At 38.4% G+C, this 26,856-nt stretch overlaps 1 protein-coding gene across 8 annotated transcripts in view; it reads right to left on the bottom strand.

The window, feature by feature from the left end:
• The window catches only part of SATB1 (SATB homeobox 1), a 92,285-nt gene that overhangs the window by 59,393 nt on the left and 6,036 nt on the right, over positions 1 to 26,856 (bottom strand). Inside the window, exons 1-6 of one of the 8 annotated variants that reach the window (XM_051808285.1) lie at positions 14,076 to 14,831; positions 13,914 to 13,983; positions 10,998 to 11,233; positions 7,054 to 7,230; positions 6,164 to 6,290; positions 5,313 to 5,436 (exon numbers count right to left, since the gene is read on the bottom strand). In XM_051808285.1, coding sequence (XP_051664245.1) covers positions 5,313 to 5,436; positions 6,164 to 6,290; positions 7,054 to 7,230; positions 10,998 to 11,208 — 639 coding nt within the window. In that variant the 5' untranslated portion in view covers positions 11,209 to 11,233; positions 13,914 to 13,983; positions 14,076 to 14,831. Of the gene's footprint in view, positions 1 to 5,312; positions 5,437 to 6,163; positions 6,291 to 7,053; positions 7,231 to 10,997; positions 11,234 to 13,913; positions 13,984 to 14,075; positions 14,833 to 26,856 lie in introns of those variants that run through there. The other 7 variants (XM_051808286.1, XM_051808289.1, XM_051808284.1 and 4 more) reach the window with 7 other exon arrangements.

Below are 26,856 nucleotides of genomic sequence, written 5' to 3'. Positions count from 1 at the left end.
GAAGAGACATCACAGTGAATGCTCTTGAGCAAGTGGGAGGTGGGTTGAAAAGGCCTGCCTGCCAAAACCTGAACCCAGGCCCTCAAGGATTTACTTCCCTGAAATAATTAATGACATCTTTAAAATCTAAAGTACAGCAACTTCTAAAGCAGAAAAAGGAGTTGCATTCCTTACTCAGGTTATTAATTATTGGGGGAGGGGAGGAAGAGAGAAAAGACTTACAAGCAACAAAGAAATCCAAGGACTCGATCTCAAGTCTAGGTAGGTAAAATTGAAAGGGGAGGGGGTAAAACACACCTTTTGGTTTTGTAAAGGATGAATTAAAAATTGCTCATAAAATGTATTTATTTTGACAACTCTTAATAGTTCGTTCCTTGATTATGTATAGGTATAGAAATTTCAATTTTAGAAAACATAACTTTTTTGGTTAGGAAGGGGGTTGGTCAGAACAGCAGCGAGGAAATGTAAGAGGATTTCTATTGAGCAGTTTATTTGCTATGATGGCCAGGTGCCTTCAGATCAGGTGAACTGAGAAACACTGATGTTCCAAGAAAGCTTTCTGCCTGTTGTCTCTGCCAGATCATATAAAGTCTGCCTGATGTCTGCGTAAAATAGCATGCAAATTCAGGGCAGGATATCTGAACAAAAAGGAAAATATAAGATCTATAACATGCCCACGTCAGATGCAGAGAATCATTCACTACAGCATGGAAGCTTGTTAAAAATGCAGTCAGGACAGTTATACTTATCACAAGTGCAAAACTATTCAGACTTGGGTATTGTACCAGCACTTGTTCTGTGTATGCATACGTTTCATGGAATGCAAGCGTATATCCCCCTCTGACTAAAAAAACACTATTCCCTCATCACCAAGAGCAAAATTATGTAAATGACATTATACAGTGGGGAAAGGGGGGAACACACAAATATCTTCAAAAAAATTTTAAAATAGTAATGCAATGTCTGTAAATTACTACGTCCCTGAGTATCACAGCCTCTGGATATATTTAATGGAAATATTGCATGTCTCGTACAAAATATTGGGGGGAAAAAAGCCACTGAGATTTGAGATTCTACTATATATCAGACCTAGAATTCCTCATCTGTAATGCACTGACTCATGGTTGTCCTGAGAGTCAGACTAGAAACAAGCAGTTTCAAAGGACAAGCAAAACAGGCAAAAAAACCGCAAACAAAAAACACCAAATACCTTCACATTTCAGGATACTATGGGATAAGAGAAAGAATACATTGCTTCAGAAGTGCTTTTGCAGTGGTTTGATAAAGTGCCTGTTTGCAAATACTAACAACAATCATTTAGAAAATGTTTTTGTAGAAAAAAAAAATCAGGTGAAATAATACCAGAAGAAAAATTAATGTCATTTGACCACTACCATATTTTCGAAGCAGTGCCCTGATACTAATTAATCACTATGATCTCTTCATAGAGTGACTTGTTATCTTCTTTTCCTAGAAATGGTTCTAGGAGCTGAAGATAAGGGGTACACCTAAACCTTCAAAATCACACAGTGAGTTCATTCCAGAATTATCAAAAGAATTTCCCATTCTTTTCTCAGATCAATAGCCCATGTTGCTCTCTGCTTCCTCATAAAACCTGATCTAACTATATACATATATAAATACACAGACAGAGTGAAAGACAATCATTCAACAGGGACAAAAGAGGAAAAAAACCCCCTTATTAATATCAGCATACATATAGCCTGTAGTATTTCAGTTATTAACCGTGGAAGTAATAAAAGACTTCTGCACTAAAAATCAAAATAGAGCAAAACTGTGAAAGTGAAGTATGAAAATGCTAAGACTAAGGTTGAGGAAGACACTGAAAGACTAACATTAAATAAGTAAATGCAACAGAGCTGCCTGCTTGCCTGATCACTTTAGAACAGCTCCCAGAAGACTGAGGTAGAGTAGAGCTTCTGTGCAAGGGTTTGGAAATAAGAATTGATGGTAGAAAAATTTCTTTGCAACCCTTTGGAGACTGAAGAGCCAAAACGGGAGGGAAATGAGATCTAGGCCACTCACAAGATAGACCAAGTTAATGGAATGCACAAGACAGCCCAAAATTGAGTCCTAGATTAAATTCCGAGTTACCTTCCCCATCAAAAGAAATCTGGAGAGGAAGCAGAAATGAAGCGAGCTGTGCGCATGAAACGCAAAACATCTTTCACTCAGCATCTGCACATGCTGCTAGTCTCTAGCAATAAAATCTGCAAACTTGATGTAAAGGTTGAAAATATCCATTGCAGCCCATAATTCAGAACAGGTTTGGCTTTTCCATGCAGAATTTGCAGCGTCCTTTTACCTTGACTGCTTGATACTAAAACTCTGAGACCAAATCTCTGGATGCCTGTTGGCAATTCCCCAGCGATTCAGAGCCATGTATTTGCTCTGGTCCATCCTGAGCACTCCAAGTCATGTCTACAGGGATTCCCCATGATGCAGGCTCATATACTGAGCGATAAAACTGACCTTCAGGTGTGGCCACAGCAGTCACAGTGCTGGACATTTATAGTAGCTTCAAAAATCACCATGTATACAACCCTTCTAATGAGAGCAAGAGTCACAATAGTATTTTACCAAGGAATGCATGAGGAGTTCTTACGTTTATGCCACAAGGTTTTAGTTGGACAAGAAAGCAAATGGCAAAAAAAATTAGAAGAAAAAAAGCCACACTCAAGCAAATAATACTGTTAAGTTCTCATGACTCTATAATTGAAACAAACTGGTTCTCAAAGTTTGTTTGCTCATGTATTTTCAAGTTATTAAATATATCTGCACTATAAAATAGTTTGCTTGGGGTTTTGGGGTTTTTTTTCGCAGTACATAGAATACCAGTATTCTGAACAAATATGAGCAATTTTTTAATATAAAAAATTCAAGATCGTTTAAGAAAATCCAGTAAATTTTAAGTGAGAACAGGGCTTCGGAGATGCCATGCATGGAGCACAGCTGCTTAAATACTTTAAAACAAATCCTTCCATACCTACACAAAACAGGGTATTGCTGATGACAGTGACAGAAAATGATAACTACTCCCGTTTCCACTTGGAGTCATTTTTCTGTGGTTAATAAATTATATCCATAACAGTGTTAATAAGTTATGGTACGGTGTCACTGCATTAGTTTGCATTTGTGATGAAACACTTCATATGGCATTACCTATACCTGTGGAAGTACAAAATAGGAGAGACCCCTTCTCTGCTCTCAGAAGAATCTCCCACTTTGATGGAACTCCTAAGGAAACACTGCCTCCTGACCTCTGCCTTGCTCTTACTTCTCACCTCTGTTGCAGCGGCACACCACTGCAGGGCAATTCACAGACTTTAATACCTTTAATAAAACACTGACAGTCTTAAATCAGAATCACTTCCATAGAAGTGATATACAATGAGTTATTAGTTAGGCAAATACAGATCAATTTAGTCATGTGAAAAGGACACTGCCAGATCAACGCGTCTTCCCTCAAGTTCCCAAAGGGAAATAGGAAGGTTTAAACTGATTGCTGGGCTCTTGACCAACCACTGTAACAACTTGTTTTTCCGAAAGTTAGGAATAAATGAATGTATTTTAAGCTTAACATGATTTGGTCCTTAAAGGAAAAAGAAAAGCAGAAGCTATTTAAATTCTTTCAATCCAACTACCTCCAACTACCTGGTGAATATAGAGAGGACAATAGTAACAAGCACGTTTTTAATAACAGAAAGAAGCTCACGGTTTTAAGTATATTCTTTTACAAATAAAGAAGCACAAATCAGTAAACAGTCCCAAATCAGAGTTCTGTAATCTGGAGTTTTAGTCATCTCATGCTATTAGGCAAGATTTTTTTGTCCAATACAGTTATTATATAAAAACTCAGTATAGTTTAAAAGCAATTTTTTAGAAGAGTGTAATTACTGAATTGTCTTCAGTACCCATGATACTGTCTATAACAAAATTTTCCTTTTAAAAACTTTTTTCTGCTTTATATATACATATATACAGAAACTTCTATGTGAAACATGATGTCCAAATAGAAACAAGATATTCCATCTCAAAACAATTTATTTGCTTTCTATCCTTACCAAGTAAAAAGTACCACTATTAGAATAAAATGGAGAAAAATCCCAAGTTATCTGTAGCCTCCACAAGCCAGCAGTGCAAAAGCTCACATGCTTTTGTAGTAGGTACATACAAGATAACTTTGCAGACATATTACTGGAATGGTTTGCAACCAGTGAAGATAATTTTGATTATTTCCACTTCAGAACTTTCTATATTGGAGCCACATCACTGAAAACAATCTAACCGTAGGGGAAAAAAAGTGATGGGAAACAAGCCTGCTAATATATCCGCAGGAAAAACGGACAGAGAAAGAGACTAGTCCTCTATAGATTAACTGAACTTTTTCAGAGACGGACTCCAGAATTCTGAACAAGAGAAATAAAATCCCCATAAAAATACCTTGGCTTCCATAATTTCCCTTTTTCCCTCCCTGCCACAACTAGCATCATTTATTTGTATACTGAATTAGTCTCCACTGCAGCACAACAAAATACATTTTAAAATTTAAAAGGTAAAAAATAATACCATGTTCCCACCACAGCATCATTGGGCACCATTGTGCGTACAAAAATAAGTTGCGCCTTTGCAGTAATTTGACAAGAGAAGAACAAAAAGAATGGCAAAAATAGAACAATACAACTAAGGCTTGAGGAAAGCATCGGTTCAATATTTAGCAATGCATAAATTGAGGTTTCATTTTTGTTTAGGTATATTTTGATTAGAACTAATAAATGACTGATTTTCCTTTGGTTGTTTGCAACAACAGCACATCACCCAAAGAGCTTTATTCTTTATTCCCTTCTCATATAGCATGCCAAAGATTGTCTCATTTTATGAATTAGCATTTAAAACTACTGTAGGTTATCTAACAAGCATTCAGATTCAATAGTACTTTTGACAGCAGTAAGTAAAGAGTCTTTTAACATTTTGAACACATATGCTTGAAAAAAGTAGTTGCATCAAAGCAGTTCAAAGACTGAAGACAAAAACCAGTTAAAATCCAGTTTGCTGTGAGACGATTTTAGTGTGGTGTAAACAACCTTTCACGACTCCCCCTGGGAAACATTGTAAGACTACGTTCAAAATGAAGCAGGCATATTTATAAAGATCATGAAGTGGTCAAATGCATTTGCATTTTTGGCAGATCCACTCCATGGCTACTACTTGCTACAGTCTGTAGAAATCTCAGATCTCACATCAGCATTGCCTATAGTGCTTTATTATTTATTATATGTTATGCTAAGTACCTGTGAAAGGGGACATTCCTTGGCCAATGAACTCTGGTTCATATCCTTCAGTAAGTCCTTCAGAGCATTTCTTACTGTTGTGTGAGACCATTGTTCAGGAGGCAAGTCTTCTAGTTTAGGGCAACTATTTGAAACACAGATTAGAAAAGGGATTATTACAAGATTGCATCCTGCTGCAGAACATTCCTTTAAGACAGACAGATTTCATTTTGCGCATCAAGCAGATGCATCTGGAGATTGCTCTCGGTCTCCTGATTGTTCCGATTAGTTAATTACTTTATACAACACATCTGCTGTATTGATGCATGAATTATACATCAGCTGCATGTGGCGACTATTTTTTCATGTTACTTCTACCTTCCTGCTCTGATGCGCTTGGTAAAACAATTTAAGGTGTAATGCTTTCTCACGACTGATCATGAAAAGCATTAATATATTAACCGTTTTTTCTTTTTTGTTGCTGTGAAATTTAAGAACCTAAACAGCAACAATAAGTGTGAGCAAGTCATTCTTTTACAAAATGCACACAGATGGTACTGTTCATGATATGCAAAAATATTTTTCTCTTAAGTAAACTTTATGTAAAATGCCTTCTTGTAATGCATCATTTAATTGACTAAAATGCAATATAGTTTTAATGAGATATCCAAAGAAAATCTATGTATCAGAGCTATAAAAGTTTTCTGGAATAGTATACTGTAAGTTAAAGAAGAATTAGAGTAACTAGAAAAGAATTTAGGCGAGCCTTTGTACTTTGAGCACAAAGCACAATGGGAATTAAATACAAGCAATATTAACAGTTAAGAGCAGACAAGTAACAGTTCATGTCCCAGAATTGGAGTGCAACTCACCTGTGTAACTGGATTTTCAGTGTGACCACATGATACACGTCTTGCAGCATGTCTGCTACTGTAGCATCAGGGGCATCTGTCACATAGGAGAGTGGAACTGGATTCCACTTCCCAACCTGGATAAGCCCTGCAGGATTGTTGTTTTGTGAGGGGAGGGACAGTGGGCAAGAAAAATTGAAAGAAAGTAATTTACCTGTTAATTCATAGGGGCAAAAAAATTATCTGATTTTAACAGGATCACCACCTTTGTTTCTAGCCTCTTAAATCTGGCAAAACACAAGAACACACACCCCCCTCAAAAACCTCCACCCACACACCACCAAGGATATGCTTTATCTATATTATGAAATTATACAAATGCATTTCTTAGTATATATAGAAGTATATTTTCCTAAGTTCCCATGAATTCAATAGGACATGATATAATAGCATTCATGTTAATAAATTAGAAAGGATTTTGCAATGCAAGAACTGAGCACAAAAAAAATTACTTTGCAGTCTATAAAACCATGAGGAACAAAATAAAAGAAACAGAACTGGATATTCAGTCATAAATGCAAGTTGACTCTCAACAGTCCATCTGCTCAAATATGCTTTACACTTCCTTGTGGATCCTCAGTGGAGCAGATTATTAAGGTCAATAAGCATACTAATGATTCAGTTGAAGTCTTTTCTCTTCTTAAAAAAAAAAAAAAAAGAAAAGAATTTACCTCCACATTCCCCACGAACAAAACATGCACTAACTAAAAACACATTAAGGAAAAAAAAAATAGACTGAATTTACAGGAAGTTTAAGAAGTGAAACCTGCATTCCTGAAAGAAATCCTGCCCCTCCCCCAAGACCCCACAAACAAACATAAGTCATCATACAATTTCATAATCTTATTTACCTTTAGCTTGGGCAGCAGAGCTGTGAGAATATCCAAGAGATAGCAATGCCATTTCAATCAGTTGGTTGAAAAGCATATCCTTCCTCACCAACACAAATTCTGCATGCTCCTCCTTAGAATCATACTCAATGGCATTTTCATAATGTTCCACTACACAGAAAACTGGAAGCATACTTCCTATTAAAAAAAATTAAATTTAACATATTAAACTTGAGTTATAGTAGAGTAGGTGGGTCTATACAGTGTTATGTAAATAAAACCTGTACGAACAGGCAGAGGAGAGGAATCAAGAATCATCACAAATATTTGACAAACATATTCCCCAAGTCCTTTCCCCTCACCCTCTCCAAAAAAGATATAGTTCTACAAAAGATACATCTCTCTGAAAAGCAGAAATGCAAATTTATCTCGCTTGATCAGATACAGATTTAAAGAATTACCTTCTATAGAAATAACAAGGTTGACTGAAGAGAAGTTGATTCTCTCTGTCCTGCCTGATTTGCTGTGAGTAGCAGGCAGCATGAGAACCTAAATACATACTGCAGATGTCTTCACTGTAAGCCATTTTAGTACCAGCTACATAATTTTGTTCGTTAACATTAAAACTTTCTTAGTCCTGCCAAAAACATTTAATTGCTTTCAACATCAACAACAAATCACCTTGTGTGTTATACATTCGCTCTGAAAAGAGTACACAAGGAAACAAGGCAAAAGTTAACACTAATTCGTGCTTCATTCACTGAGTGCACTTGAGCACTACTTTCACTCGCATCTTTAAGAAACAAATCATGATTTCAATGCCGCTTTAAGAAGTGTACCTGCAGTTTGGGTTTTTTTGTTGTTGCTGTTGTTTTCTTCTGCACTGTACATCCCACAATGCTATTTTGGCATGTCTGAAAGTTAATTACTAATTTCCAGTTTTGTAGCATCATATGACAAACCCTTCCATACGCTACACAGAATATTAAGCAAATAACCTCTTCTCTTTCCTTTAGCCTTTTTTGGTTTTCTGCCCTTTTTTTTTTTTTCCATTTCCTCCCTTTTGACAATAGACAGAGAAGTAACAAATGACCCAAGCTGTTTTAGGGACAAAGTCTCTCCCAGAAATCAGATTCCTTGACTTCATGCAAATCCCTCCCGGCCTCCCAGATGGACACGGATGACATGATGACCTTGGACCTGTGGTTTTAGATCCCAATCCTGTTCCACTGTCTCCAGCGGCACAGGTTAGGATCTCTTAATGACAGAAAGCAAAAGGGTTAAAAGCAGATGTACAGAACTGTCTTATGGCAGCCTGCCAGAGGGGGTATCATCTTTAGCATAAATGATGACAAGGGTTATTTTAACAGGGCACCCAGGAACTCCAATTAGTCCTACAATGTTAATGCCTCTATAACCACTGCCCTCTAGACTTACGGAAACCTCCTAACCTGCTAGGATGCACCTGACATGCTGTAGTCTAAAAGCAAGATTTACTCTTGACAATAGATACACTTTAAGACCACGTCTGTTGATTTGTGCTCTAACATATAGCAAGAAATCACGATAAAAAAAGGTACCTCTTTAAGTACGTATATTTAAACTACATCTGTTCACCAGAGAGCCAATCTCTGGCAAACAAACCCCTTCAGGCTTGCTTGGAAAAGCTCACAAACTCACTCAGTTTGCCCAATAGGCTCAGCATGAAAGACAAGAGTAAAAGCTTGCCAATATTTATGTAGTGCAGGAAGACGCATTTCTGTCTTGACTTTTTTTGTTTGGTTGGTTTTTTTAAATGTGAGGGAGACCGGTCAGGGAGGGAAAGAAGACCAAAGCAAAAGCAGTATGTGCAAACTGGTGTTTTCTTCGTTGGTTTTAATTAAGCTGTGGACACACATGGTTCATCTGCAAAAAGGTGTTTGGTTTTTTTTTCTCGCTTCCAGGCTCTCACAACTGATGTTTCACCTATTGCCATCTGACTCAGAGTAAGGGCTCAAAATTCATAAATAGTTTTACCAGTAATTCCTGAAGATAAACTGTAAGCAAAGCTTCATTTTAACAAACAATGCAGATACACTCAAACTCAGCTAAAGTATATTTGTTTTTCCCCTTATCAGTTCCTACAAATTAAGCTATGATCAGACACAACACACAGGTACTTCGCTGCTATCAGTACCCTTTTTGCCAGGTACACGGTTTCCTGAGTTGCAGTATTCTGGAAAATGAGGTACTTTAAACAACACAGGAGAACCTCTTGGCCAAATTTTGAAGCACAGCATAGATTATCAGAGGTCGATCCCAGCAGTGCAACACAGGTATCATCTGACTACAAATCAAGACACTAAATCTTTTAGCAAACTGTCACTAGTGTCCTTCTGTTAATGTGAAAAATGTTATACAGGAGAGCACAATCTCAGCTGGCTGATCATTCCTGCTAGTACTTGGCAAGACCTCCAAGTGCAGCAACTTCATAACCTTCTAGTATTAAAGGGGAGAGCATTGGTCAGTTCTCCCTGCTAAAAATACAGCATGATTTAAACCTGAAGGCAGTGTTAGAGCTTTTGCTGAAGGTTTACGAGTCTGTGTAAACAGCACGTCTGCCATAAGGAGCAGTGAAGTCTGTAGAATCCTTGTCTAAAACTGTCCTGGCATTAAAGTTTGCTGTGCAAATATCACATAATACCAGAGACAGCTGAAATCTCCTATTTAGGAATTTATGGAACTTATATGTTTGCAGGCGTCAGAAAGTCCTTTTTATAAAGCCCCACTGCTTCACTGTACAATGTTAATGCACTCTGCTTGAAAAGCCGTAATAAATTATATTTTTAATGCTCTTACCCTGGCTTTCTTAAGATGCATACATTCTTGGCAAACAATCAATAAATAGGGTAATCATGAGCAGAGGCCAAAGAATTTGCTGAAGTGCTGTTTTTCCATTTTTAATAGATAAAGATCTAACAATACGGACTGCTGTGTCTGTTCATTTCAGGATCAATATATTCTTTGTTTTCACCAAACCGAGGAAAAAATAAATGATTGTACGATAAATGTTATGCATCAGACACAATGAAATTCCTCTGGCTTCTAACTTTGTGCGTTTAATAGTCCTGGTTCCATTTTGCACTTTGCTTAGCAAATACAAGAAAAATCTGGATTATAAGCATAACCAATTATGCTAGGAAAAGTAGAGGATGTTTTAAGACATATGCCAAATTACATGCAGCATATTTTGATTTAAATTAGCAAGCCTGTAGGACACGGTCAAAAAGACTTACACATTTTGATAAGTAAAATTTCTATATTATTGTCTATTGAAAATATTTTCAATGCAAACAAAAGCCATCCATATACGAACATCAATGGTTCTAAATGTGCCTTTTCCTTGTGTAAATGTCTAATTACAGCAAACCAGCCACTGAAAAATATGACACCCAAGTTGTTCATTGTTCAATAATGAATTGTACTTAAGAAAATAAACTGCAAAGATTGACATCATAAATGACTTTTCCAATGTGATACCTAAAGATTTACACTCTCTTCTTTAAACCAACTTGCAACTGTTATGGAAATACTGCTGCCCTTCCAATCTTAGGACCATCATTAAGAGGAAAGGTGAGAATTTGCTTTGGGGGTTCGGTATTTACTCTTGCACATTTTTGCGCTTCTTAACCCAACACTTACCCGAAGAATCAATATTACTTATATTTCAATGTAAGAATTTGTTTTAACCAGAGCTAGCCTTTACCTTAACAAAAATCAGACTCCACCCTGAATAGCAAGATGCTCCACCCAAGCATGAAGCTTACATTTCCCAAATGTGATTTATATCAGAATTGGGAATATATAGTATTTTAGAATGGAGATTTAATCCTGAAATATAAATGAAGTAGAGTCTGCAAAAGTATGCTTTCCCCCCAAATATTATAAATCATATTTCTCTAATGCAGAATTAGCAAAAGTGTTACCTTTTCTAATATTAGTTTTCATCAGGTGTCCAGAGTGTTTTAAAGGCACTCCTTGCATTTTAGTTCCTGTACTTCCAAGTCTTCCTCTTCCTAATGGGCTCCCATTCTGTTCCAAGCGCGCAATTTTGGCTGGTGGACCCTTCGGATCGCTTACATTGTTAGACATTTCTGAATGTTCTTTCCCCTGAGTTGCCTCGTTCAAATGATCCATACTCAGTCCCGCCTCTAAAGATCACCTGCCATGATTCAAAAAAAAATATATATGTTGTACACGTGTGCGCATATGTATACGTACACAGCCTGCACATGTACAGAGATATATACAGATATATATGTATCATAACCTCATAAAGAACAGATAACTATTTTAACTAGAAAGAAATGCCTTTTTCAAAAGAAACAAACTTATTCTTCAAAAATGACCTCACATCCCATTTTACAGAGAGATTGTATCATAATCTGGTGGAATTATTTTTTAAAAGCCAACTAGAGTACCTCTTTAAAACAAAAGAAAAAATTGTTCAGAGATATTCTACTGAATCTGAGAGACACTAAGACTCTCATAAATGATCATGATTGTCAAGGTATGTGCTCCAACACAGCTATTGTTACAAATCTCAGAGAAAGGTTTGCTTTTAATCACAGGTATTTTTATTGTGGAGACAGAGAGAAGGAAAAAGATTCTAGCAAAATATTTTTTGATCTACTTGATTAAAAAACAGATGAACTACAATAGAGAATTTGTTAAAACTTTAGTTGAAGGAGCAACAAATTTATTAGAGATGTAGAATATTGTCCATTTACAATTCCACCTCCTCCCATAAAAAATAGAAGTTTGAAAAGAATTTAACATTTAAGTTCAGAAAGCAGTGGCGGGAGACGATTGCTTTTGAGTTTCCAGACCAATATTATACAAAGAGTTTATCAACTCCTGCTAAGTTCAAAATATGCAATTTTTCAGATGTTGAGCTTCAAGTGTTAAATAGTTTAGTTTACTGAATTAAGAAAAATAACTGAGAAGTAGTATGTCACCAAACATAAAGCTGGGGAAATAACTCTACAATTTCTACAGTACCTTTGAAGCTCTTAAATATTAAAAAACCTCAAAACCTGGGTGATGCTGTCACAGCTATTGGTAACCAAAAAAACCAGAATTTAAATAGCGAATTGAGAAAAGGTATATGTTAGCGTGTCTGTACTTCCCTTTTTACAAACTTTTGAAACCTCTGTCCATGAATAACAATTACAGTTAAAGCACTAAAAATCTCCCAAGCCTAGAACACAGAGGAAGTTTTGAGGATTCTTGTCACTCATCAGAATCTGTTTTACCAACTATATTAAAAAAAAAAAAATCCCTTGCTGAGAGCAGAGATATCTTTCTGGTTATGATTTCACTGATCAATACTCTTGTGATTGTTAGGTATTTTATCCTGCCTTTCTCTGACTGAGAAAGGTGTAACTACACAGACATATATTATATATAGATTATATATATAATATAATCACTAAGGACAGGTGACTAGACATTAATTTATGAACTAGTATTTACATTTGCAATTACAAATACTGGGGAAGTCATATTTAGAAAGACTGGTGTGAATCTGGTAATTGCTACTTTCTTTCAGTTGCCTAGTAATTCAATACATTTTCCGCACATTTCAGAGCAAAGCTACTAGAGTCTAAATATCTTGGATTTTTTTTTATATATATACACTTCAACTGGTATACGTGCCACTGACAATTTTGTAAACCATTTTTTTCTTGTTTGAACATCATGCTGCTTTTCCCGATACGGTGAAGAAAGAGGTAATGTATTAATTCAAACGTTTACAAGCAACCTCAAGAATGCCACCAAATAGATTAAGTTCAGACAATCATTATTTTTTCTTATGCTGTAAGGTGACAGCTAAGGTTTACCGTTCATCTTTATCCCATCTGTTTGAGGTCGTGTGTCTCATTAACAGTAAACATGCCTATTTTAGCCACTTTTCATAAAGATTTTTTTAAACTGTGCTAAGTGCAACCTAAGCAAAGAATTACAGACTCAAACTTAACATCTTCCGATGTTTCTGACGATGCTAAAGTACTACAGGGCTGCTTTTCTGAGACTGGTCTCTCTCAAGAATAAGAGGATTAACAAAAAAAGAAAAAAAAAAAGGCGGAGGGGGGGAGAAGAGTAAAAGAATACACACACAAAAAAGCCTCGAATAAGAAATTCCTCATTACTTTTGGCAACTTGAGAAGTACTCTAAGGCACCGAGGTTCTTTGCTACAAAAAGTATCTAGTCATCATGAGTCAGAATCAGACTACATCATGTACAGTGAATAAAAGTGATAGATCGCCACTTAGTTAATACACTGACTACAACCAAAACACCAAATGGGTCATTTTCGCTTGGCCTGAGAATACCCACCCATCGGCATCCTTTCACCGCTTAGTCATCTTGTAAAAAGCTTTATGTTACAAAGCAAAATTACATGCACATAAAACACCTAATTTACTCATTTAAACTCCATGCCCAAGGCTAAAGTTCACTGAAACCTCAGTTTGAAATAGTGATGAGCAACAACCAGCATGGCCTGCCCAGGGAGAGGGTTGCAGCAAAGACCTATCATCTCCACCGGTTCCAGGCCAAGAGTTTCCCCGGGTTTCGCATTTAGGCATCTTTCACAACTACAAGTTTTCATCACAGATCATTGAGAGAAGAGCACAATTTCAAGGCACAGTTTCCCAGAGCCAGCGCACACGTACGGGCACACCGCGCAATTTCTGAATGAGACTCGGTGCGGTATCTCCTTTTGTCGCGACGTAACGCAGCCGGTATTATATTATTTCTTTCTCTCCTCCTGAATCAGCCCCCTCCCCATGCCTTTCCCCTCCTCTTCCCTCCCTCCCCCATAAAAACCCATAATCACATTTGAGAGAGGCTCCGCACTTATCCGTTCCATATGGCTCTCACAATCCAGGCCAAGCTTTCCCTGTGACCTTTTAAAGAGACAAAGAAGCAAAGTACTTATCTAGAAACAGAAACACTGCAGTTTTCTGAGTGAAATTAGCAAAACCGACCCGAAACTCACCACTTCAAAACTTGACAGCATATAAATAACAAAAACAAAGGAGGTTTCCTTTGCAGCCCGAGCTCTTGAAGAGGAAGAAGTTCAAGACTGATGTTTTTTAGGTCCCCCCCTTTCTGGAGGGGGGCAAGAGGGGGGGGGCAGCAGACCTGAGGACTACTTCCCCTAATATTCTCTTTTTTTTTTTTTCTTGTTGCTATTTTCCTCTAGACGGGGAGGGGCAAAAATAGATAGCGAGAAACAGAGTAGCCATGAGCAAAAATGGCAATGGACAAAAAAAATAGAAATTAAATCTCTTTTGAGAGAGCCAGTTTTCGAGGTTTAGCAACGGAAGACAGAGCTGGAGATCAAATTGATCAGACAAGTGTAACGCTCAAAACGAGTAATTAATAATAATAATAATTTAAAAATAAGTAGCAGGTTTAAATGGAGGTGGAGGGTGACTTAAGTCTAGCTATCCTTTCAAAAATAAAACCAGTGCGTACAGGAGCAAGTGAGAAAGGGGGTTATTAAAAAAAAAAAAAGCAAAGAAAAAAAAAAGGCAGCTTTTCTATCCAGTGTGAAGAGCAGAAAGTCTACTTCTAGGTTGTCACTTACACTGTTATTCTCCAATAGGCACCCAGAGGAGCAGCACACACAGAAGGAGCCCGCTCCCCTCCCCCTTCGCAAAAATACACACCGTAACAGCCCCCAAACTTTCTGCGGAAACCTCAGCCCCAGAGATCGCTACTGGAGATTAAAAAAAAAAAAAAAAAAAAAAAAAAAAAAAAAAAAAAGAAAGAAAAAGGTTTAGAGAAAATTGCAGGAAAAGGCACTAAAATGCCACTTTTAATCTTGCCTTTGCGGTCCGGGGAGGGAAAGGAAAAAAAAAAAAAGGCAGAGAGGACCTGTCTCCTCTCATTTACCGGGGGCTGTTGTGCTAGTGAGGGGGGAGAGAGGGAGCGAGAGAGGAGGGGAGAGAGAAAAAGAACAGAGGGGAGGAAGGAAACACACACAACAAGGCACACCAACACCACTACAAAAAAGTGACGAGGTTTCACTCCCTCCGAGTCCAAAACCGGGAGAAATTAAAATTTTGTTAAAAATCCAAATCTTCTCTATTGGGGGGGGGGGGGTAAAAAAGGAAAAGAGCCCCGAAGAACAAAAACTGGTTCTGCTTCTGCAAATTAAAAAAAAAAAAAAAAAAAAGAAAAAAGAAAATCTGGGAACTCCGAGAAGAGTTACTCGCAAGAAGGGGTAAAAAATATAAAACAGAAAGGTTGCAAAAAGCCAACAACAACAAAAACCAAGCCAGCAAAAAAAAAAAAAAACAACCAAAAAACCCCAAACCAAAACCCAATAACAATTGAAAAAGAATAATAATGGTAGGCTTTGTTTTTTGTCTTTTTTTTTTTTTTTTTTTTTTTTTTTTTTAATTCTCGTTTTCCCTGGCTGGCTGGGTATGGTTGTTATTTAGGCCGGTTTGGTGGTTGTTGCTGGATGTTACACGGATATGTGTGTGTATGTGTGTGTGTCCCCGGACGGAGCTGCCTCGCTCTGCTCTGCTCCCCCCCCCTCCTCTCTCTCTCTCCCTCTCTCTGTTTCTGTCCCCATTAAATTATTAGTTGACTCATCACTACTCCTCCTCCTCCTGCTGCTGCCGCCGCCGTCCCCTGCTCACAGCCTCCTCTCCTCCTCTCCGCTACCGCTCGCTGCCGCTGCCGCTGCTGCCGCTGCTTCTTCTTCCTCCTCCTCATTTTAATACAAAATAACACCGAGGCCACCGGCTTTCCACCCCCCCCCCCCCCAGCCAGAGACGGGAGGAGGACGCAGCCTCCCTGCTGCTGCCTGGAGCCCTTCCCCGGCGGCCCCGGATCATCCGACGCGTCCTGGGAGAGAGAGAGAAAGTGGCAGAGCAGGAGGAGGAGGAGGAGGAGGATGAGGAGGAGGAGGTGGTGGTGGTGGTGAAGGAGACAGGCATGGGGGAGGGGAGGCCGGGGAAGGGGGAGGGGGGTCGGGAGAAGTGCGGTGGCAGAGGGGACCGCAGCGAGAGCGGGGAGGGGGCGCCGGGCCGAGCCGGGCCGGGGGGGGCGGCCGCCGCCGGTAGGTGAGCGGGGGGGCCGGGGGAAGAGGGCGTGCGGCTTCCGGGCGCGCACGAATTTGCAGCCAGCCGGGTGCGGGTGAGGCGGCCCTGCCTGCGCCGCCCCGCGCACAATGCCCGCCGCGCACGGCCCCGCGCACAATGCCCGCCGCGCACGGCCCCGCGCCGCGCAGGCTGCGCGACCCGTGCGCGCACACACGCGGCATATGGGGCCTGCGGCGGAGGGGGTGAGCGGGGAGGGGGGCGACGAGCACGGCGAGAGAGGAGGAGGAGAAGCAGGAGGAGGGGCGGGGGTGAGGGCTGAACAATATCCTGCTGGCGGGCGCGCCGCGCCAGCGCAGCGCCCGCCCCTCGGCGCGGAGCCTGCGCGGGCCGCGCCGGGCAGGGCAGGGCAGGTGCACGGCGGCGGCCCCGCAGGTCGGGGCGCGCCGCGGGGGGACCCCCCGGCGAGCTGCAGGGCCACGTGGGGGAAAGAAGTTTCTCCTGCCCCCCCACGATCGGTACCGACAGAGGTGAAGGTAAAGCAGCAGGCACGTTGCTTAAAGGTGACCGAGGTTGGGTGTAACCGGCCCCGTTCCGTGGAGGGCATCATCCACGCGGCAGCCCGCCGCTGGCTCTGGCAGCCAGAGCAACCCCCAGCACACCGTGGGGTGAGCGCGGGACATCGCTCCGGGCTCGGGACGGCGAGATGCCACGTCCCCACCAGCGTGCGGGACGTCACAAAACTGTCCCTGCGTCCTGTCCGCAGCGCGGGGCCGAAGGCCACCCCTGAAAGGTGAAAGCTAAAAGGTGGTAAAGTATTGACAAATAACTGCGAGACAGACATGGCTTTTTCCCATCATGCACTTGGAAAAAAGTAACCCGACAAGCCAAACTTGAAAGCAACAAGTTTGTACAAGCTACGAGATAAGAGAAAAATTAAACTTCTTTATTGATAAAATGCATAGTGTTTAAATAGACTATGCCTAAAAGGAAAGTTGCATCATCAACCAAAGAAAACATGAACTATTGCATAGACAGATACATAACCAAAATGTTTAGGGTAGTAACTTTAAAACGACCAAAACCAAAAAAACCCAATACAAACATGAGGCAGCAGCAAAAGTAGGTGAGTGGGAAGGCTAATACTAGTTCTGTAATACGCAAAATAATACGGCTTCTGTACATTTATAAAGAGGAAAATTTTCACTACACATATTTATTACTTACTATAAAAGAAGAAGAATGCATCAAGACTAGGTAAAGAAACACACTGACATTTACCAAAATAAGCACAAATAGCATACAGGGCGTGCAGGAAAAAAGAAAATGGTAATAGCGTGAAATGCATGAAATATGTATCGTATTATGCAGTGCATAAAATAGATTATAATCTCAGAAGCAAAGAAATGCAAGGCTGGAAAATGAATACACTCTTACATAATACTATTATTCAAAGCAGAGCAAGTGGAGGTGGCATACGTAGGAAACGATAAAAGTTGTATCTATGTTGTGTGTCTTGAAAAAAGGTTACTAAGGTGGTTACCGAGAGTGTTGAAAAGGGGAAAAAAAAAAAACACCAAAACCTAAAACCCAAGAAACATATTTCACAAAGAAAACAAGGGAAAATGTAGATGACATCTTCCATAACATCTGATCAAGGGATAACTGTCTAGAGGGTTGTTTGTTTAGAAACCAATCTTTTTCCAGCAAGATAGACTATCATTCAGTCCCTCTTAAAAAAAAAAAAAAAAAAAGAAAAAGAGAAACAAAGATAATTATTATTTCCCAATACATTTGAATACTTGGAGGAAAACCAGTCTTAAATAGCTGAATTCAAACTTTGTGGGCACAATGAAAAATATCAACATTGTGTCATTTTTTCCAACCTTTTCAAAAAAGCATGATTCAGTAAACTTCAGCAGTAAGCGAGACTGACCACTAAAGAAAGTCATGAAGGATGTGAGAGTTTCAGCTGGCAGTATGCTGCCTACAGCATGACAGGAGAAGGACACTGAAGATAATTTGAGAGATGCAGAGCTGATTAGAATAGAGCAAATATGATCTGGAACAAGATTTGGGACTAAAACACCACCTTATCAAAATGATTACCAGACATGACAATAACTAACAACAAAAGATTAAAATCTTCTAAAATAAAGTTTGCTTTGGTGTTCACAAATCATTCTCTTCATGTTAAAAAAAAAATTAAAATGTTTGGATTAAAACAAATTGATTAATCTAAAAAGCAGAGATGGTGAATTAAAGGAGCAGAGAGATAACAATCTGATAATACAGGAGCACAGAAGGCCTAATAATGATATTATTACACACACAAACCAAACACTGACAAACAAATATTCTGTTAATTATATAATTGTGCATATGCTTCCTATGCTTGGGATAAATGATTATGGAAAACAACTCTCTTCTTGAAATTGCTTATATGTACTAAACCTTATAAATTTCCTACCACATGGATTAATCTAATTCCCATACACCACTTATGCCTGGGTAAAGTATTTACTACAGACTTGGAAAGCCGAGCGTGGAACCCTTGCTTTGACTAGAAAGCACAAATTACTAAAGGCTGCTATGTCTTGACAGATAGACAACGATCAGATATCTCTTATCAATACCAAAGTACTTGGAATAAATTCAAGATACAGATATCTGATTTTCATTTGACCTATTACAATTTGCACTTCACTGTGTCAACTTTGATATTAAAATGTTCCACTAGAAGAAAGTTATTTATAATAAAAATATATATAAAGAACAGAAGATGAATAGATATTGTCATGGATACATATGCAGCCAATCATTTAAATATGCGGCAATAGTAACATCACATTTTTCATAGCTTCTAGTCAACATACAGCAGGCAAATATATCCTTAATAAAGGTTATTAATCCTTAATAAAGTTGTTGCACTATGTTTATGATATATAAATGCATTTGCGCTAGGTTGTGTTGAAATAAGATAAAAGTTGGGCTGTGTTTTTTCAACCCCATGGTGAATTAACTCTCGAGCAGTGGTCTCAGTAGCTGCAAAGCAAAACAAATTCTCCAGTGTGGCACACTGCCTTGGTGCCTCCTAAGGCCTCTATTCCAATCTTTTCTTGTTCAAAATAAATTAGGAAATATGGGCCCAAATCTTGAGGCTTGGCTCTTGTGCAACACAAACAGAAATGACCTGGCAGCAGAGCAAAACCAGCAAGGCCGTGTATTTTCTTTTATCAGATTTCTTCAGGGAGATAAGGCTGATTGGGTTTTATACATACGTACTACTGACAACACTGCGGCCATTTGGGTGACTCTTAAGCACCTGTGCTGGAGGTGATGCAGAGAAGCGCAAGGGCCGGGGGACTGTTAGGAACCTCCCTTTGGTGGGGATTTGAATGCCTTTCCCCCACTGCAAGGGGTGATTGGTGCACATCTGTGGTTACTGGTAACTGCTGGACAGCAAGGCAATGAAAATACCAATCTGTGGCTTTCTGAAGGTAAACATCTATGGCCGAAAGGTGGATGATTTCTTGGTGGGCTTGTGCCTAACTGCCATGCGGGTTGGACAGAATTGTGGGTGAAGGGGAAGGATGCGCCCTACTGTCTTATCCCACAACTACCTGTGCAAACCTCATCACAGTCACTGCTGCTGTGCCAATGCAGTCCTGCAGCCCTACAAGTTTCGCACCTCTGACTGAAGTTGTTTTTCAGTCTCCTCAGACTGACTTCCCCTTTGCTTTGCCCTGAGCAACAATAGTTGCCTGACACTGCTCGAACGCTTTAACCAACCTGACTGCAGCAATCTCAATTTACATATGACCCAAGAATGTGATGCACACCAATGCGAATCACAGCATTCTGCAACATCCCCCACGCTGAACTCAAAAGTTACATACCAACCTAGATTTTTTTTTTGACTGCAACCTGCCCCAGCCTGGATAGGATGCCTGTCAAAAAGCAAAAGTGCTATGAAATGAAATTCATAGCACTGAAAGGCATCGCACACAAGCTGTCGTCCCCTCTCACATTTTGCATGAGCAATTTCTGCTCGTTTGTGTTCTCTCACACACCATGTCCTGAAACAGTTACGTAAAATGAATATTTAACTTACGATAGTCAGCTGTATTGAACTGCACTTAATTGCTTATTAAGTGAAGTAAATTATCCTTACCATATTCGTCAGAGGTGAAAAACCTACATATATGGCTACATGTAGTGCATTCATTAGTTTACAGACCCCAAACCCCCTGGGAAGTATCAGATATCTACACAGTGTCCCATGGTGCACTATTTTGTAGTTGGATGTCTCAGCTAGCTTGCAGATATGTAAAATCATATACAAACAGACATCTCCCTATTGATTGCCTCTGTGACGAGGCTCGTTTACTCCTGCAAACATTATCTGCAATGTACTTCAATCACAGAATCTTTTTTTAAAAACAGACTTTAATAAGAATATGCAAAATGTGGTTTTGGATAAAACAAGCTGCTTTTACTCAAACTACCACACCATTTTGTGCAAGTCATTTCACACCTGTGTGTCTATTTTGACTAGGACACTTGTACAGGTGAAGTATATACATACTTTTGCAGATGTGACTGCAAGAGTTATATCAGTTCACCCCTTGGTGAGTCACAGAGAGGCAAAATGATGAAAGAAAATTAAGGAGTAAAACCCAACAAAAACGTTTGGCATGGTGAAGGGTGAACAAGACCCCTAATGAGAACAGCAAATCTTTTACCTCTGGTTGCCACAAGAAATCTTAGCTGCTTAGAATTTTAACAGAGGTGTGCCCATCAAAGATCACAGCAATGAATATTAATGGTTAAATACATATATCTTACTCTGTAGTTGCAGCGTCTCTGCCTGCTACGTGGACAAACTTCAGTTCACTGCCTACCTGTAGTTGGACATGAACTCCCACAAACACTATCTATATGTTATTTAATATAAGCCAATATGTTTTATGACTGTGGATTTCACAACTACTTCAAATAATAAGCTTCAACTTTAAAAAAAGCATTTTGGGGACCATGTCCTCTTCCATCCTTAGAACCTAGACTAGAACCTTGATGAGTCATGCTCGTAATTTCCATGTGACAACTACAGCCAACTACTTCCACAGAAAAGAACAAATAAAAAAATGCAATGGAACTTTTATATAATTATATTTAATGCAATTAGGCAGCTGGAAGAAAGGAGGAGAGTTGGTGTCTTAGGATCACTCAAGTTACCTATGTCATAAGTGTATGTTCAGCAGGTCACTAATTTCACAGCTTTCTCCTCAGAGGTATAATTTTAAGGTCTTTCCTATGAAGATGTTTAATATGGGATGTGGGGAGATGAAAAAAAGTGGTTCCTGTTGAAACTCTGATCATCACAGTGCTAGATAACTCCTAGGCATGAGACAGGCATATAATTGTTACCTAAAAGAAGAGTCAGTTGATTAGTGGTTATTTTAGGGATGTGTCTGAATAGAAGCTCTCTTAATTTAACAGTATGTAAACCATGATCCCTGGACATATAAATCCATAGATCCAGTTATTTTTACTGGCTAAGAGCAAAGGTACAGCAAGTTATCACCAAAGTGGTTTGCAATGTTGTTGACTGATTCTGCTTTTTTCCAGTTCCTGACTCATTTTCCATCACTTGTATGCTGTTAGGAATACAGAAATTTGATCCAACAGTTCTGGATAAGGATCAGTTTCACACAGCCCAAGAAAAGCTGTGCATTGTGGTAGAAAACATGTGAACCATTGCACTTAGCTCTACAGAGGGTTATTCAAGCATTATTATCTACAGCTTAGATGTTCATGCTGCTGAACTCAAACCACAGTGATTTCTTACATAGGAATACTTCATCAACGGAAGAATCATCTCCTTCATTGACCTGATAGTATGAATAAAAATTTACTGATACAAACTGAAAACATGGAAGAGTTTTAAGTCTAAGGAAATGGTTAGAACTGATTGATGACTTAACTATGTCAAACTTTCATTATGAAACACAAAACCACATGAAATGTCCTATTTCCAGTTTCATTATTAACTCAGAACTCTGCCCAGGTTCTGCTACGCTTTTTCTAAGGTTCAAAACCTTTAAAGTAAAACTGTGCATCTAATTACAGCCAAACTTGACAGGAGTCAATATTCATTGTACATAAAATACATGCAAAATGTGTGGTTGTGGTGTAAAACAAATTGAAAGTTGGTGGTTTTGGCCGAATTAGCTTTTTCTTCTAGGGCTCCTTCCAATCTCAATCTCAGATGATTCCACAATAACAAAGACAAAATGAATGAGTTTTTCACAGTTCTTTTCAGGAACAATTAGCCATTAATATTCACGGCTCTTTTAAGGAACAAGGTACCTGTTAATATTCAGGCACTAACTAAAAAAAGGTTTAGCATATGCAGTGTCACTAAGATATGTCAGAGTATGCTTAGTTTAAGGCAAACAACATAAAGCAACACCAAATCACTTCAAAATGTCACTCCAAGCACCCCGTACATGTTCAACATACTTGTTCTGATTTAGGAAAAACAACCAAAAATAAATGAGAAATTAACAAAAATGTATTCATATATTTAATGTATTATTTGCTAAAACAACAACGTTTCTAGATTTCCTGCTAAGTGGCTACAATGGAAACAAACTGAGATGGAAAGTAGCAGTTGGGAACCCAGTAGAATACAATATTTTTAGGGCAAAATTTGCTTAATATTTATGATAGTAATTTATACTCATGAAAGCACTTGAAGGAAATGCCTGAACAGGTGTGTAAAATTAGTTCCTACATTAAATACCAAAATTTTTACGGAAAGATCTCTTCTCTATAATTTGCTTCTGGCAGGTTATACTACAAACTCTTTCCCATATTAGATTTTTTCCTTCACAAATATTGGTAAGATGCTCACAAGAAGTTTTGGAATATTCTGCTCATGAAAAAGATGCAGTGCATTCTCTCAACTTATTTTTCCTTTATAGGTATACAGATGGAAAATCTCTCTGCACCACATCTGCAAAAATGCCACTTCCAAGGTGGGTGGAGCCATGTGAGGAAATGCTCCAAATTATTGCAATCATAGAAAAGTAATGTCCAAATTAATTTACCCCCATGTTTTTGAAACATGGGACACCTTCAAATATAAGAATTGCTCAATTTGCTGCCAGGAATGAGCTACACAGAAACCCTGCCATCTCACATCTAAGCCCATGCTTAAAGTTCTTTTAGATATTTCTGCGTAAAAAAGAGAAAGAAAACATATTCAATCCTTCATTTACTTAATACTAAGTGGTCATTGCTGTGGGCATGTCACCAAGTGTTATTGTCTTTTTCACTTGATTTAGGTCTATGAAACTCTTCCCGTGGCCAAAAGAAATATTATGCCCAGTCCATACTGAACTTTTTAATAAAAAGCAGTAAAGCAATAAACTTCATCGTCAAATGATAGAAAGCAATTTAATTAATGCCTTTGCAGGGAACGCCTACATAAGTATCACAATCACAAGAATGTGTATATATGCATATATGCATATATATGCCCAACCTCAGTCTATCCTGTTGCTTTAATGTCATAACACTATAGGCCATGAGCAGCTGAAGGCAAAAGTGAACTCCTCTAATTTAAAATATCGTGCTGACTCAATTTTAAGGTTAAATGACATTGTGTAAGTTATTAGAAGATTAAGTGCTGGCTTCATCACAAGACAATTTAGCCCTAGAAAAAGCAGGCAGTATAGAGATGCTCACAGACAAACAAATTAAAAATAGTAAGTTATGAACAGGGGAAAATAAGTTTATGCCACACCGACAAAACCAAAAAGAAACAAAAAACCCAAACCCCAAAAGCAAAACACACAAAGACGCATGAAAAGCAGTATGCTATGTTAGATGTTTATCTATACATAAGAGACAGGTGTCACAAAAACAAAACAAAAAAATCACGAAGCTAAAGAGAAACTTTAACTCACCAGTTTCCATCTGTTATATCTGAATTCATGCATAATTGATTATCCATGACTGGTAAGTTCTTTTTTTTCACTAGCCTAACACAGTTTTCTAAACATTATGTGTTAAATCACCACCAAAGTAAAGGGTGTTTGAGAAACCGTAAGGGCAGAATAAAAATTTTTTAATGAAAAATAACATGTCAGTTAATAATAGAGCTGACCTATGTTTAAGAGAGAAATTTTAATCATGTGCATATTAAATATTAATAACCTATTCTGTTATTGTTATAATAAGGTTAAGTAAGCTTCTCCATGCTTAAGGAAAGAGAAAAAGTAGGAATATATAACAGTGAAAAAAAGCGCTGAGAAGCAGAGACATAAGGAAAATGTGTCAACAATAAACAAGAGGAAATGAGAAAGAAGGAAAAGATGAAGGTGGAAACTAATCTCTATGTGTCATTATGACTGCCAGAGTACTGGCAAAGAAGCAGCATCCTTTTATTTCAATTTTAATCATTTCTGAATTTTAATACCCTGCTCCTTTTGTAATTCTCCTGGCATTCCCTATATGCATCCATCCCAGCCAAAACACCAGTGTAAATTAAATGGCACACAACCACACCACTGATGTAGTTCTCCCAGTAGAACCAACTGAGTGACCAAAAAGCAGAGAAGGTATGACTACTTTTTGTCCCTGTAGACCACTGGCCAATTAAGTGACTTAATGTTCTTCAATTCCTTTAATTTTGAAAAGAAGGGCAGTGGTTAGGTAACCCAGCAATACAGAGCCATTAAAAAAAAATAAAGCAAGCCAGTAGTAATACAATAATCAGTGACCATCAGGGCCTGGAAAAATGAGTTTGCTCTCACTGGCACTAAGGAGCATCACATGATTATTTAATTACAGCTCTAATTTTTGTCTTGTGGATGGCAACATATCAACAATTAATAGGGCAAATAGAGGAGACTGCATTTTTAAAGAGACAGGACCTATATGAAATAGTGCTTGGTAATGCAATTTATCAGACAGTATAATGCTTCTTACGGCATATCTGTCATCCTGCCAAATATATAAAGAAATTCTGCTGGTTCAATTCTCTTGCATGGTATCTATAAAATTCTTCTGGAATGCTTAGAAAACAATAACTACACCTGTGAGTATCCTAATTGTCATTTTAAGTGGCAATGCAAAAGTCAGTTACCTGTAGGACTTGCAGCCCAAATAAAGTAGTGGAACCACAAGTTTCAAATATAAACATGTTATTATAAAATTATCTTAAAACGATTATAGCAAAATTCATCAGGAACGGCAAAAAGGATTATGGATTCAGTGAGTCAAGTGAAGAGAAAAAAAAAGAAAAAGAAAGTCAACAAAATACAGTCAATGGGACAGAGACTCATTTCGACTAATTGATTTGACTGTGAGATTTTCTTACGAAGGATACCGAAACTAGGGCCTCAACACCAATATTGTACCATTCCTGCACAGGACTTCTAGATAAGAAACTAAAAACAAGACCTAAAAGAAGACATATGATACATACGATCGACTGAAAAGCTCTGCTCTAAAACGGTTGGATGCGGTCTCCATTGTGCCTCATCCTGCAATGACGGCAGTGCAAAATCTAGGAACTGTGGAAGAGCACTTTTCACATTTAGGGGAATCTACAAATGTATCACAAGAAAAACTAATTTTCTCCACCTTCTTGCACTTTTCCACAGCAATGTGTGGACCAAGCTATAAATCCCATAAATTTACATTATCCACTATGTGTTTCAGACAATACTCATTATCTGGCATAGGAAAAAAGCAGGCCCCAAATTTCCTCCCCGCAATAAGCTGTACCTGTGAAAAACCTACCAACCTACTCTTGGATTTTTTTTTAATCTTACTTCTCAATATAAAACTTAAACAGCTTTTTCGTTTAATAGTCTAAAATCTATCCTTTAAACAAGCAAAGAAATGCTGAGTTTGGGCCTTTGCAGAGAAAAAAAAAAACACTGCTAAGCAGCAGTTCAACTATTATTGCAAAAAGTGTGACTACAGAAGCAGTACTATTACAATAAATGCCCCATTCCTCCCAAAAATCGTGTCAAATTAAGTTGTTTTCATTGAAGACATGAACATTCTGGATTGGAGATCTTAATCTATAATCTTAAAAAGAAAGCTGGCAAGCAAGAGCTTGTATGTAAAAGTAAATATCATTCTTTTTATGCACTGGTTACTACACAGATAACATGTCTTACAAAGACTGTAATTAAATGTCTAGTGCAGAAGTAACACTAAAAAGCATACAGTATTATTATATTACAATGAATCCTTAGAAGCTAAAACTGTCATTTTTAAGTTTTAAGATGCCTTTAATTATTCTTGAGACTTCTTACATTTATCAAGGAAGCCCACCTATGATGAAAAGCGTCAATAATTTAAAATCTTTTTAAGACTGCTCTTCACAAAAATATTAATTTAATCTTTGATTATGAACATTTTAAAACTCGCTGTGCAATTTCTCCCCACTTCATTTTTTGCCTTTGGTCTTTCTGTGAGTTTGTGTGCATGCACGCTCTCTCCCACTCTCTTTCCCCTCCTCTCTTTCTGTCTTTTATTTAATGTAATAGAATTAGGAATTCAGGGCATGTATGATATTTAGAATTTTTCTCCTGTTCATTGAAAATGTTTTTAATTACCCGGCTGTTATGACCAGACATATATTCTAAGTGCAGTTACTGAAAAGGATATACCTTTGTTGCACCTTTGCATGTGGGT

The sequence above is a fragment of the Manacus candei genome, unplaced genomic scaffold (assembly GCF_025592945.1).
Source record: "Manacus candei isolate 608988 ecotype Guabito, Panama unplaced genomic scaffold, ASM2559294v1 h1tg000072l, whole genome shotgun sequence".
Taxonomy (NCBI): Eukaryota; Metazoa; Chordata; class Aves; order Passeriformes; family Pipridae; genus Manacus; species Manacus candei.
This window is presented reverse-complemented; position numbering and strand designations above follow the sequence as displayed.